The sequence below is a fragment of the Antennarius striatus genome, chromosome 8, assembly GCF_040054535.1.
Source record: "Antennarius striatus isolate MH-2024 chromosome 8, ASM4005453v1, whole genome shotgun sequence".
NCBI lineage: Eukaryota > Metazoa > Chordata > Actinopteri > Lophiiformes > Antennariidae > Antennarius > Antennarius striatus.
In genome coordinates, this window is record NC_090783.1 from 20,291,916 (window position 1) to 20,304,643 (window position 12,728).

Consider the following 12,728-nt stretch of genomic DNA (forward strand, 5'->3'; position numbering starts at 1 on the left):
ACTTTTTTTATAAATAGTGAAACTTGAATTTAAAAGCCACAGTGTGAAATAAAATGTGCCTTTGGCCCAATTATTAAATGGAATAAACTCATGAAACGGACGATATGAATTAATTCGCTGTCAGCTCACGCCTGGTTCAGGAGTCCTACAGGAAAGTTCGGTATCCAGATGCAGATTAATACTGATGACATCAGTCCAAATAGAGATTTTTAAACGTTAGGGTGGATGTTTCCAGAGAGAAAAGACTGCATGGTGGCATGGATGACACCTAGATGTGTCTGACAGGCTCCCCGGGGCCCTTTGCGCATGGAGCCGAACTAACTAAAACACACTCCGTAAAACCGCAGCTCCCTCTGGTCAGAAACAACCAAAGAGCGATTCTCGAAACATTTTTCTGTCAAACTACAATCAGCAAATTACAGATTTAAAAAAACAAAAAAACAAAAAAAAACAAACACTCACTTTACAAACCTCAGAGGGCTTTGCAGCAACGCAGACTTTCCGGGTTCAGTGGGGTGCAGCGTGAAGGTGCACCCCACCCCACCCACTCCACCACCACCACCACCACCTCCACCAACATCACCACCACTAACCCCCTTCATCTCATCAACACAGCCCTATCAGCACCTCCAGAGGCCTAAATCCAGGAGCTGTTAGGATGTAAAAGAATCGGAGCGCAGGACCGGAGATCCCTGCGCGTCTGCTGCCGGGTGTTTTCTGTGTGTGAGCGTCTATGCTCGGGCATAAGGGGAGAAAGACGCACACATCGCTCTCTGTTATCAATTTTTTCCATGTTTGCAGCACAAAACTGCTTTTTGTTCCCCATTTTTTCATTTACTAGGGTTAATGGATAGAGGCTTGGGCGTTTGATCACATGGCCACAATTCACCTGAGATGAAGACAAAGAGAGCAAAGAAAGAGGAGAGAGAGAGAGGGAGAAAACTGAGAGACGCGCCCGACATGAGAGGCAAAAGACACACAGGGGTTATTGTTGGATTCATTGTGTGTGTCGAGAGAGAGAGAGGGGGGGGGGGGTGAGAGAGAGAGAATATCAGATGCTGTCGAAGTCGATTTTCCTCCCATCAGGCCATGCTTCAACAGCATGAAGTGTAAAAACAGCCTTCTCACTGCGTCAGTCTGGTTTTTTTTTTTTACGCAGAAAATTCCAACATCGTAAATCGATTGATAAGGAAAAGACCAACTGGGATTTTTTTCTTCCCCCCTAAGAATTAGTCAGTCTTAAGGAGTCGGTTTAATACCTACATTTTCATTTCCGTCAGTAATTCCAGCCATTTAAAACGGGTCAAAGAGAATGTTAAACTCATCTGTCGTCAGATTGAAAAACAAATCTCTTTTTATTTGAATGAAACAATCACACGTTTCAGATATGAGGTAAAAGCAACGTTGAAACATGAGGTTTGAGAAACAAAATGCTTCGTCCCTATAATGGGCCATGGCATCACATATTTGGAAATCGTTTATGGAATCAAACCACAAAACTATTGATCACTCAAACGTCACTGAAGTGTGTGACATTTTCTCTGTGGTTACATTTCAAATTGTGGAATATGTTTTGCCCACTTTGATGGAATCGTTTCCTTCTTACTTTCTCTCCAACAAGGCGTTTATATTATCATCCTGGTTGTTTTCTGTTATAGTAAAACAACAAGACATCATCTGATGACACTTAATGGACGATTGGGCATAGAGCTCGTTAAAAGTTGGAGGTTATTCTCACTTTCTTTGACTTTGCCAGAAAGGATTTTTGTCGCCATTTCTGTATTATTACGCATGAACTGTTTGTGACGCGTTCAGGCAGGAAAAACCCAAACTGATGGATTTATTTCTCAAAATTATATTTATTTTGCTTTTTATCGGCCTTCTGGACCACTTCGGAAAAAATATTCGGGATTCATTTAAGTGCCCTTACCTTGACCGTATGTTGGAAGTGTGCGCCCTACCGGGTGCCCTTCAGAGACTTACAGTTAGTTGATATTCCTTTACTCTTTTCACTTTTAAAACTCCGTTCCAAATTCATCACTAATCGTTTGTTTATCTTGAAAGATTTACTTACCCATCCTCTTCATGGTTTACTGTATTTTCTGTTGATTATCATTCAAACTCAGTTAAATAATTCAGGCTACTGATTTGTGGATTTGAGTTTTGTAAGAATTTTACAGCAATACAAATATTGTAACTGGACACTGTAAACTTTGTGGGGTTTTTTTTTAAATATAAAACTGAATTTGGTCCAATCAAAGTCCAACTAAATTTCAGCGGGTTTATTCTCTCCTTTTTTTTTTTTTTTTTTTTTTTTTTTAGGAAGGTGATCACACGATGCAATAACTCTCCTCAGGATTGTTTATTTGTTTCATGTAACATGTCGACACGTCCAACAAAGATGGCCTTCTCCGGCCTCTAAATGGACGCACTGTAGCCATTTAAACTATTCCGATGTAAAATCTCACCTCTTCGGTCAGACGGACATTAACAGTGCGTTTCTCCTGTCCAATCAAGAGCAGCGGGATAATTAGACAACCAATCGGAACACGACTTGGCGCTGGAGGGGAGGGGCTGACTGTGTGGTGGAATGCCGCCTCTCTGGGAATGTTTTCCACTTTCAATCACTTTTTTTTTTTTTTTTTTTTCCTCCCAGTCCTCCTCACAAGGCGCTCTTTAAGCTCCGGCGTTGCCACACAGAGCAACCATTCATCGGCTCCACAGTCAGCCACACGCACTCCCATGTTGAACCACTGGACACCTAAACTGGTAAATTGTGTAAAATTTTTTTTTTTTTTTTTTTAAACGGAATTTCTTCTAGAAAAAAAAAGATAAATTTATGTGTTATCGCATTAATCTTATTGGAAGAGAAATAACGTTAATTTTTGCGTTTATCAATTGTCAACGACCTGTTTTAATTTGTGTATGCGGCTCTTTGTCCTTAAAGCATAATTATCACCGTGATGATTATCAGCAACGGACGCAGCGGATTTTTTACTTTCGGCCGGACGCTCTCATTCAGTCCGTTAAATATCCTAACCTGTTGAATTTAAGGCGAAAGAAGAAGAAAACAATTTTGTTTGTTTGTGCTGATTTCACTTACATTTGATTTGATTCTTAGGTTTAACCCCTTTTATTAAACGGATTTCCATCCGGCGGCGGAAAGGATTTGGACACTTTTACGCAGCAGTATGGCTTTCCTTGAGAGAAGTCAGTAACTGGATCGTCGGACTCCAAACAACTTATCTGATTACAGTGAACAGTTGGAAGTTCTTTCTGTCTCTTAAAAACACAATTTGAGTTTGACTGTTGTCTTGTCACTACTTAAAAGTGTAATAAAATGTCCGGCGAGGAGCACAGCCTGTCCGAGGCGGAACTGAGTCCCGGAGGATCCGACGATGGCCACTCACTGTCACCGACTCAACCCGGTGCGCCACCGAACCAGAACTCCCCGCTGTCCGTTGCGCCTCCGCAGCTCACCGCGCTCTGCGTCGGGGATGGCAGCGGGGATGATGGAGGCAGATCTGGGGGGAAATCAGAGGAAGAAGACGATCGTTTCCCCATCGGTATCAGGGAGGCGGTCAGTCAGGTGCTGGATGGTTATGACTGGACGCTAGTGCCGATGCCAGTGCGCGTAAACAACGGAAACAAGGCAAAGCCCCACGTCAAGAGGCCCATGAACGCCTTCATGGTGTGGGCGCAAGCAGCCAGGAGGAAACTGGCCGACCAGTACCCCCACCTGCACAACGCGGAGCTCAGCAAGACCCTGGGAAAACTGTGGAGGTTTGTATTTTGTTCCATAAATTGAACAGTAGACACACGGTAGTGCATTTTCTGTGTAGTTTACGCATGAAATATAAATCCGTTTACATGATGAGAACGGATTAGAGGCCACAATCCGACCTCACATTTTGAAAATTGGCAAATTATATAGAACCAAAAAACTCGCTGCTCAGTCGTGTATTTTTTTTTTATTCTAATAAAAAACAAAATGTAAACGGAGAGTTATACTTTCCCTTTATTTATTCATTCCATTACGCACGGACAATATATTTGGACACATTTAAAGAAAATTCTACGAAACTTTTACTTCTATCTCAACTGACTCACGACACTAAATCCCTCCCTTCTCCCCCCCCCCCACACAGGTTACTGAACGAGAGCGACAAGAGGCCATTCATCGAGGAGGCAGAGAGGCTGAGGAAGCAGCACAAGAAGGACTACCCGGAGTACAAGTACCAGCCCCGGAGACGCAAAAACGGCAAACTAGCGCCTGCCAGTGAGTCTGATAGCCAGGGGGAAGGGGAGGCCAGTCACTCCCAGTCGCATTACAAAACCCTCCATTTGGACCACAGCAGTGGGGCCGGGTCCCCCTTGGGTGACCTTCACCACCACCACCATCACCATCACCATCCTGCTGGTAGGTGGCACACATGCAGGTTCCAGTGTTTGGACAACAAGAGATTTTATTTGACATCTCAAGACAGACCTGCGCTGGAATTTCAAACATAATTTGATGATGCCCAAAGTTCACCTCACCGTTTTCCTCTTTTCACCAGGTCAGGGTCACAGCCCACCAACTCCTCCCACCACCCCAAAGACAGAGCTCCAGTCTGGTAAGCTGTCTGATACCAAGAGGGAGGGGGCAGCAGGAGCGGCTGGAGGATCGGGGAGCTCTAGAGGAGCCCTTGGGGTGGGGGCGGAAGGGGCATCCGGTGGTCCGTCATCAAGCAATAAACCCCACATCGATTTTGGCACCATGGACATTGGAGAGATCAGCCACGAGGTGATGTCCAACATAGAGCCGTTTGACGTGAATGAGTTTGACCAGTACCTTCCTCCAAACGGTCACCCACAGAGCGCGACGGGGGCTTCGGCAGCTGGATCTTCAGCCTCGTCCTACGCCTACGCCCTGGCTGCTGCCAGCGGCCACTCCGCCTGGCTCTCCAAACAGCAGCAGCCGCAGGCCTCGCCATCCTCGTCCGACCCGTCCAAAGCCCAGATCAAGAGCGAGTCTGCATCCGGTAGTCACTACGTGGAGGCGTCTTCTTCCCCCTCCTCAGGCACCCATGTCACCTACACCCCACTGAGCCTTCCTCACTACGGCTCTGCTTTCCCCTCACTGGCCTCTAGGGCTCAGTTTGAGTACGGAGAGCACCAGTCCCCCGGGGCGTACTATGCCCACTCCAGCCAAGCCCCTGGGTTGTACTCAGCCTTCTCCTACATGGGCCCTACACAGAGGCCTCTGTACACTACCATAGGAGATCCCTCTAGCGTGGCCCCCTCTCACAGCCCCACACACTGGGAGCAGCCTGTTTACACCACACTCACAAGACCTTGAGGGAGACCAGCTGAGCAGAGGGAAACATGGGAAGTGTGTGAGTGGATCATTGTGTCTGTGGGTGTGCATAAATGTCAGCATGTGCTTGTGTGTGTGTGTGTGTGTCTGTCTGTCTGTTTGTCTGTGTGTGTGTGTGTGTGTGTGTGTGTGTGTGCTTGTGTGCCTGTGCCATATTGATGTCATGATAGAGGTTTTTACTTTTTTAGCCAATATAATGCAAGATGTATCGACGAAGCCTTATACATTTTAAAATAACAGCCACAGACTCACGCAGTTTGACGTGTGAATCACTGAGAAAGAGTCAAAAATGAATAAAATCTTAACAAATGTGTGCCATCGTAAAGTTATAAGTTGAGATTTACAGAACGTGTGCGAGAAGCGAAGGAGCGAGATGCTGAGGGTGAACAGACGTGTCATTGATGAAAGGCACCGACTGACCCAGAGAAGACGGGGTTAGACTGACATAATCAGATTTTATTAACCAAACTAAAGCAGATGTTTTTGATGTTGTGTTATTTTATATGAGTAGAACGTTTATTGTCATTGTTGATATCTTAGGGTGTAACTTTATTGGGACTGATGCATACAGATTCACACTAATTCATCTGCACCACTGCTTTGGGAAAAGCATGTTTTGTTTCAACGAGATGCTTGCTGGGGTTCGTTTTTATCGTAACCTTTTTTTTTCTTTCTCTAAACAGTCTGTATCGATGTCCCTTCCTTATGTTGACTTCACGGAAGAATTAAGCTTTTAATGGGAAAAATAGGAAAAAGCGAGGGAAAGAGAGCTCTTAAAGATTTATTTCAGCTCATCAGTCTTGGACATTCTTACCTCAAAACTATTCATTTTGTGCCAATAGTAAAGGAACTGACTCTAGAATCCAGATAAAATAAAAATGTATTCAAAAGGTCAGAACGTTAAACCTCCACTAAAGTTTTTTCTTTCTATATAAATGCTTGGAACTTTGCTGATTCACATCTGATTTATTGAATAAAAGAGTTAAAATCTATAAGTACAAAGTCTCACCCAAATCTCTTCAGTTAATTGGTCAGCTTTGGGTCCTACTTAAGGATTAGAATCATATGCATGACCATGCTGCACTGCATGTAGGGCAAAAGAATGTTTTTTCATCTTTGCAGGTTTTTCTATATTTTACAAAATTATCCCTCTTCCTCTACAGAAATGTGAATAACGGTCATTACCACAGGCTTCACCTTTACTGCGTGATGCATACTTTGTCGTTTTATACTGACCCTCTTACCTTGTAGTTATTTTTATGTGAGTAATAATGCATTGTGTGTCAAACCTTTGCTTCTTCCATTTTGTATAATTCTGAATAGTTTTTTTTTAAGTGCTTACTATACATTCACTTGAGTATTTTGCTTCCATACAAGAAAAGTAATGTTGAAATATTATTGTTGTCATCTATTAAATCAGTTTATTTATAAAAAAAAAAAAAAAATCCTGTGTGAGATCATTATTTTACGATTGCTGAGGTGGAACATGTGGAGCAATTGGTGAGAGAAGTTTTCAAAAATAATTTGAAAACATGCTGTAACAACTGTAATAACGACACAATCAGTGCCCCACCACCCTAAGCTGTTTAGTGTGTTTGTGGTAGGCTAAAATTGACTACTAATTCCTCGCATTTATCGGCTGAGGACTGTGTGTTACTGAGAAAAACAAAGAGAGTCTTTCAGTGAAGGAGGACAGAAAGAGAGAGAGAAGGGTGGGTGCAAAGGGCCAGAGGCAAGTCCAATTTCAGCTCGGTAGCCAGAGTACACTTGAATGTTTGTACATGGCTTTCCTTTCACTCTGCTCTTGCCTCTCCACCTGAGACTCGCTGCCTACCTTCACATTCACCTACGTATGGTTAAATCATAATGTGAATTTCTTTTTTGTTTTTTTTTGTTTTTTTTTTGCAAAAATAGGGTTAATGGGTAAGTAAGTATATAAATAAACAAATGGGGAGGTTGTATCAAAAATTAAAATGGCAACAAGGAAGAATTTATGAAAGTGATGGGATGGTGAGATATCCAATGTTCAATATAAACATTTCATTCGTTTTTAGTATATAAATAACTACTCTGTATACATCCATCCATCCATACACCTACTTATTCTGTGTAAGGTCACAGGGGCTGGAGCCTATCTCAGCTGACTCGGTGAGAGGTGGGGTACAACCTGGACAAGACAACAGTTCATCAGAAGACCACATAGAAAGACGAACAACCAATTTACATTCACATTCACACCCCCCACAGACAGTTTAGGATTACCATTTCACTTATTTTGTGTGTTTTTGTTGGAGAGAACTCACACAGGCATGCAAACAAAAATTTCTCTTCAGTGCAAGAACAACACCAGGATGCAGTCCTGTGGATGAACCTCCAAACTCCGGTCCAGCAGGTGGCGGTAAAGCGCAACACATGAGAACGACGAAGAAGAAATCAGTGACGTCACTACAAGCGCGCCAACTCTGCATGATAAACAAGAACGTATCGCGAAGTTGTGAATATATCTTTTACTGACTATTAGGTAAGTAAACAATGCAGTAAACAACTAACAGTTGTGTTATTTTTTTTGTAAGAACACAAATATGTGTGAAAACATCCTGTAGCCTTCAGCTTACGTCAGATATTTGCGTCAATAATGGTGCGACCTGCGTGTGTTTACAGGGAGAACCTGACCGCTAGTCCACTAGTCCGGTGATTCACACGGTTTACGTAGAAGTCGAATGAGTGATTCGTGAACATCATGAGATAAATATTACTTTTATGTCCAGGTTACCATCAGCGTCATGGACCTCGGCCCATTTGAAGCGGACAACTCGGTGAGCTGCCGGCTGGCCTCTGACGTCCCTGCTGTGTGCCGGAATGAGGACTGCTGTTTGGGCATCGACGAGGCCGGCAGGGGCCCTGTGCTCGGTAGGCTGCTCGGCTTGATTTAAAAAGGGAAATACTAGTTCTGTAAGTGAAGTTACATCCTTAATAATTCAGACTTCACTAGTTTCTGCACTCACCGCCTTGTATGTTTTGTCCTCCAGGGCCGATGGTGTACGGCATATGTTTCTGCCCCATTTCTAAAAACGAGGAGTTAAAGGATCTGAAAGTGGCAGGTAAACAGATGCCCCACACTCCTCACTGAGAGGTCTAACCTTCCTAAAGCACCTAAAAAAACTGAGATTAGCATTTAAATGAGAATGTTATGTAATGCATAGAGTTGTCCTTTGGCAGTGGTTAATAAATGAATCAAATCCTTTGTGATTCTTCGGTTTTACTAACAAGCTGATTCATTTAGTCTCTTCTCTCTCCCTCATGTCCCTCACTCAGATTCAAAGACTCTAACAGAGGCAGAAAGAGAGAATCTTTTTGAAAAACTAAATGAAGCCAAAAGTTACATTGGCTGGGCGCTGCAAATTCTCTCCCCAAACACCATATCTACCAGCATGTTACAGAGGTATTTCTGCTCTGCTATTTTTCAAAGTATGTTTTAAATTCCCACATTGATTCGAACCTTTCTACTTTTTTTAAGGGCAAAATACAACCTGAATTCACTCTCACATGATACAGCAATTGGTCTGGTACAATATGCCTTGGACAGTGGAGTACAGCTCAAAGAGGTATGTGAAAAAATAAAAGCCCACCTTAACGATTTACTACAAAAGCAAAATTAATGGAGTATTCACATTAAGACAGATTTTAATGCCACAAACATTGTTGTATCTCAACATGGGACGAACATCATGTCTCATCTGGTTTTAGAAAACTGTCTGGAAACAGCTCTGCTCTCTCACTTCTTTTGTGGTGAAATATTCTCTAAGAGTAATATACATTCCAAGTAGAGAAAATATTTTATGCTGAGTTGAGCATTAATAATGAAGCAGTTAATTACATATATAATAATAATGAAACTGTTATGGGAGGTGGTGCAATATGGGTGGTTTGCTGTGGGAATGAGACCAAATTTTCTTCCTCGAGAATTCATGTCTGCTATTTTGATCACTGTCTCCAACCCCCCATCAGCTGACGCACCGACGGCTTGTGACTTTATCTCCTCCATCGTTGCGAGAACAGATCCAGCACCAAAATCCAGCACTGTGATTACTGGAGACGTTCACCATGTTTCTCTGAACTGAATATTGCCCACCTTCCACCAATGTAATAGTCCTGAACATTTGTAGTATAGATCCTGCCAGAGGATGTTTCAGGCTATGTGAACAATAATCATTAAGTAAGGTAGAAGTGTTAAATAATCTTAAAGTCATATCAGCCCATCTTATTTCAAAGTCAGCTGTTTTTTTAAACAAACAAAAATAACCCTTTTTGATACCAGCAGTAACCGTCAAGATTCCAGACATTTTTCATTATACTTTAAATTGACCTGAATTTATTGACTTCTTTATTGTCTGCTTGCTCTTTTTTGTTCTGTTTTTTTTTTCAGGTATTTGTAGACACAGTCGGCCCGGCAGACAAATATGAGGACAAGCTTTCAAAGCTGTTCCCTGGTATCAAGGTGACTGTGAGGCCAAAGGCGGACTCCCTCTTCCCCATCGTCAGTGCAGCCAGTATCTGTGCCAAGGTTAGCGACCAGCTTCACTCTTGTCTTTCTGGCATTCCTGATTATTAGCATTCATTTGTTAGTCCATGTTATTATACCCCCAAAGGCTTGTGAAATTCCCTAAAGTCTTATTGGATGATATGGTGGGATTCTAGTATCATCTGCACTAGTAGAGAAAGAACTGGGTTTGTGGCATCAGTTCAAGAAAACAAAAGCACTGCTAAGAAATTCCAAACTTTTTATAATTTCTTTTTAATGTTTTTTTTTTCCTTTCAAATGCCTCCCAAGCCTGTATTGCTGATTCCATAGTGAGTGTGGTGCTTTTAGCTTTTCCACCAAATAGGGCTGTTTTACTGTTTAAACATGACCAAACCCGGAGCCACAGTGAGAGGAGCTACAGGTGGCAGGATGGAAAAGAATGTATACCTGCAGAAAAAAAACTGTCAATGTGTCACATGCATTCCAATCAATGTATTTTGCACATTGTGCATTAATATGATTTTGAAGCAAGTCCCCAGATAGCGTTGAGTGAATTAAATGGAATTAATCCGGTAGATTAGAAATTGGTTTGAAACCGGATTCCAGTCCCTTGTTCAGACACAGATATTATGTTAATATCTTTTCATTGAAAAGTTGTCAAGAATGTTTTTTTGCTGCCTCTGAAAAATTCATTATCCAAAAAAATTCATTATTGAGAGTTCTGAATGTTTTTCAGGTGGCCAGAGATCGTGTTGTAAAGAGCTGGAGCTTTGCTGAGGATTTGGGAGAGGTGGATTCAGACTACGGCTCCGGATACCCCAATGGTAACAAACAGCAACTACAGCCAATTCCCATCTTAACACCCATGTGTGATGTAAGATAAATCAGCTTTTGTGTGCACATCAACTGTTTGGTTCACAATGAATATTTTCTAAATAAGGCACTAATACTGACATTTTTTTCCCTTCTAGATCCCAAAACTAAAGCGTGGCTCCTGAAGTACCTGGACCCCGTGTTTGGTTACCCTCAGTTTGTTCGATTTAGTTGGAGCACTGCCCAAACCTTGATGGACAGCAAGGGCGTGACCGTCCACTGGTAAAGAATCAGGCTGTAATTCCTGCTGATGTGAAGAATTTAATATCAGTCAGATCAGAACTCAGGTGTTTTTACGATGTATGTTAGACATCATTCGTTAGTAGTGATTGAAAAATCTCCAATTATGGTGGATCACAGTAATTAAAACAATGATAGGAGGTTGCAAATTTATTAGATACATGTTAAGACTCAGAATATCCTTGCCCGAGGGTGAAGTTGTTTAAGATCTTAAGTGATTTGAAGCAGACTTGCTCTAGGTTTGCTCTCTAATCTCAAACATGCACATATTACATGATGAATCAACAACAATAATATACCAGTTAAGGTTATATAGAATGAAACTAGGGTGCTTATTTTTGTTGGACAGCACCCAGCATTCCAGGATTTCCCTCACACGTGATTTTGTTATCATGTTGGGAAATCATTAATGTAATTATCCACTTTTAACATATCGTGTATGAAATGTGCGAGCATTTTGGGAGCTTTAAGCCTGAATCTGTTAAATTACAACCAGAAAATCTGGGACAAACATTGGTTTTGACCATCGTCCCTGATGAGAACTGGCCTCCGGTTGTCAGATAAAGTGAATCTCAGATTACTGGTCCAGAACTCTTGCTGTCAGAAGCAGGCTTAAGAGAGATTTACCTCTGACATTTTACTGGAAAACTCCAAAGTGGGCTAAACCTGACATTAGCTCTGGGTTTGCTGGCGTTGCTCTGAAGCAGGATAAGCCCAGAGTTTGTGGCGTTATCCCATTAAAATCAGCCAAATACTGCTCTTAATTGTGTCATTATGAAGTAAGGCTATAGCAAAAAACACTGGTCATGTGTCATTCCAGACAGTGGTCCCATATACCAGTCAGTTCATCCAGTTTATTCCAGAGGTGGCAGAAGTCCATGTTGAAACACCCATTGCTTTGTTGGGATTTACTCTGAAAGAACAAATTCAGTGTCGAGAGAGGCGAAATTCTCTTGGCATCAACTGAAAATAACCCTAAAGCCAGAATATGTTGTGGAAAAAGCCTTTAAGAAAGGCTTATTAAAGTAAACACCACACTTACAATTAAAAAAAACAACTTGTGTATGTGTTGATGTGTGAAAACCGCAGTGACTTTGATATCCAGGATACGCTTAATGTCCACGCAAATCATTTTACTTCACGATGAGCCGAGTGTAAAAATCTGTGTTGTTTTAAATCTGTCCTCAGGGATGACGATGAGGAAGATGGCGAAAGGGCGGCGCAGCGACAAAACAATAAATCCATGTTGTCCTACTTCACCACATCGGCTGGAGGTAACGCCCAGAAGGCAATTCGCCCGACGCACCGTTTCTTCGCTGATAGGAGGTTGAAGAGCCTCGACACCCTCTGAAGGCAACACACAGGACAGAAAAAAAGAACTCTGTAGAAGTTTAACATTTTGAACAGATATGGATTGATTTAAGGATTATTTTTCTATGTTTAAATAAAGCACTGATACGTACCAATTTTATCTTTGGTTGTGTTATATGTTACAGTTTCCCCTAACCAACCAGAAGCAGACACTGAAAAGGATTCGTTATGATCTGTTGTCTTTAGCCTCAGTATTTTGAAACTCTTGACTAGTATAAAATTTCAGGCAAGAAAGGAAGATGTGTTTGGATGGTATTCCTTCCTCTTTAAAATATTGCAGTGTAATTCTCATTCCCCCAACTATGTCTGGCATCCATCCTCAGACGATGAGTGCTGAAGACTCCAGAAATATTCTTTTGTTTG

The 12,728-nt window shown here is 42.0% G+C and overlaps 2 protein-coding genes across 5 annotated transcripts; both read left to right on the forward strand.

The window, feature by feature from the left end:
• The first annotated feature begins 1,430 nt into the window (after positions 1–1,430).
• On the forward strand, positions 1,431–6,780 carry LOC137600139 (transcription factor Sox-10-like). Its single transcript, XM_068321571.1, has 4 exons — positions 1,431–2,769; positions 3,122–3,783; positions 4,149–4,420; positions 4,560–6,780. The coding sequence occupies exons 2-4, from the start codon at positions 3,341–3,343 to the stop codon at positions 5,339–5,341; spliced, it is 1,497 nt and encodes a 498-aa protein (XP_068177672.1). The 5' UTR covers positions 1,431–2,769; positions 3,122–3,340; the 3' UTR covers positions 5,342–6,780.
• Positions 6,781–7,771: 991 nt separating this feature from the next.
• Positions 7,772–12,451, forward strand: rnaseh2a (ribonuclease H2, subunit A). Of its 4 annotated transcripts, none has more exons than XM_068321671.1 (9): positions 7,772–7,880; positions 8,128–8,269; positions 8,389–8,460; positions 8,675–8,801; positions 8,877–8,964; positions 9,786–9,923; positions 10,618–10,705; positions 10,853–10,976; positions 12,183–12,451. In XM_068321671.1, exons 2-9 carry the CDS (start codon positions 8,143–8,145, stop codon positions 12,343–12,345), a joined length of 927 nt encoding a protein of 308 aa, XP_068177772.1. In that variant the 5' UTR covers positions 7,772–7,880; positions 8,128–8,142; the 3' UTR covers positions 12,346–12,451. The 4 variants fall into 4 exon arrangements, with proteins under 4 accessions (XP_068177772.1, XP_068177773.1, XP_068177775.1 ...); XM_068321672.1 differs by lacking the exon at positions 7,772–7,880 and adding an exon at positions 7,998–8,050; XM_068321674.1 differs by lacking the exon at positions 7,772–7,880 and having other exon boundaries at positions 8,057–8,269.
• Positions 12,452–12,728: the final 277 nt, after the last annotated feature.